Consider the following 1,068-nt stretch of genomic DNA (forward strand, 5'->3'; position numbering starts at 1 on the left):
CCCATCCAGCCCTGCTGCACCCCAGTTGCCCCCATTCCACCTCATCCAGCCCCACTGCACCCCAGTTTCCCCTGTTGCAGCCCACCCGGCCCCGCTGCACCCCATTTCCCCCCGTCCGGGGGCACCCACGTGTGGATGGCCCTGCAGATCTCCTCGGCGCTGCGGCCCGCCTTGCGCAGGGTGATGGCCAGGTTCTTGGCCCGGTTGGCCTCGAGCAGCGTCACCTTGCTGGCGGCCTTGTGCGACGCCTTGTTCTTGGCGCAGACGAGGTCGAGGGCCGGTCCCTGCGCCTTGGTCTTGAAGAGCTCCTCRAAGCGCTCCAGGTCGAGGTCCTGGGTGGGGGGGAGAGACGCGGCTCAGAGCCGGCGGCGCCCGGCCGCCCACCCCGGCCCCGGCTCCGGCTCCGGGGCCCCGCGCTCACCTCCAGCACCCGCTCGTCGTCCAGCTCGCTGAACACCGTCCCGCTGATCTGGTTGGGCTTCAGCGCCGTCCAGTTGAAGACGGGCAGGCGGAACTTGGTCTTGATGGGCTTCTTGATCCGGATGGCTGGGAGCGGGGCCGGAGCCGGCTCAGCCCGCGCCGGGGGCGGAAGGAGGGGGACGGGGGACGGGATGGGACGCGTCCCGCGCTCGCCCCTGCCCCGCACGCGGGTCCCTGCACCGTCGCCGTCCCCTGGGCACCCTCCCCTCGGCCATCCCAACCCTCCCACCCGTGCGACCCTTGCACGGGCCCCCGTCCCTGTCCCTGTCCCCGTCCCCTCTGCTCCTACCCGAGAGCCCCACGGTGAGGGCGATGGAGGGCGAAGCGCCGGGCAGCGGCGGGGCCGGCGGGCACTTGCCTGCGGAGGGAGAAGAGAGGGGGGGGGGGGCCGGTTTTGGGACCCACCTTTCAGGGTCCTCAGCCCCGGGGATGTCCCAGCTCTGGGGACACCCCAGTTTTGGGACCCATCCTTTCAGGGTCCCCAGCCCCAGGGATGCCCCAGCTCCAGGGATGCCCCAGTTTTGGGACCCACATTTTGGGGTCCCCAGCTCCAGGGATGCCCCAGTTTTGGGATCCACATTTTGGGGT

At 71.1% G+C, this 1,068-nt stretch overlaps 1 protein-coding gene across 1 annotated transcript in view; it reads right to left on the reverse strand.

The window, feature by feature from the left end:
• Positions 1-1,068, reverse strand: part of LOC112975225 (formin-like protein 3) — a 16,712-nt gene that overhangs the window by 4,379 nt on the left and 11,265 nt on the right. The window contains exons 11-12 of the mRNA XM_026084990.1: positions 422-838; positions 130-332 (exon numbers count right to left, since the gene is read on the reverse strand). Coding sequence (XP_025940775.1) covers positions 130-332; positions 422-838 — 620 coding nt within the window. The remainder of the gene's footprint in view (positions 1-129; positions 333-421; positions 839-1,068) is intronic.

The sequence above is a fragment of the Apteryx rowi genome, unplaced genomic scaffold (genome assembly GCF_003343035.1).
Source record: "Apteryx rowi isolate R43461 unplaced genomic scaffold, aptRow1 scaffold_657, whole genome shotgun sequence".
In the NCBI taxonomy this organism is placed as follows: domain Eukaryota; kingdom Metazoa; phylum Chordata; class Aves; order Apterygiformes; family Apterygidae; genus Apteryx; species Apteryx rowi.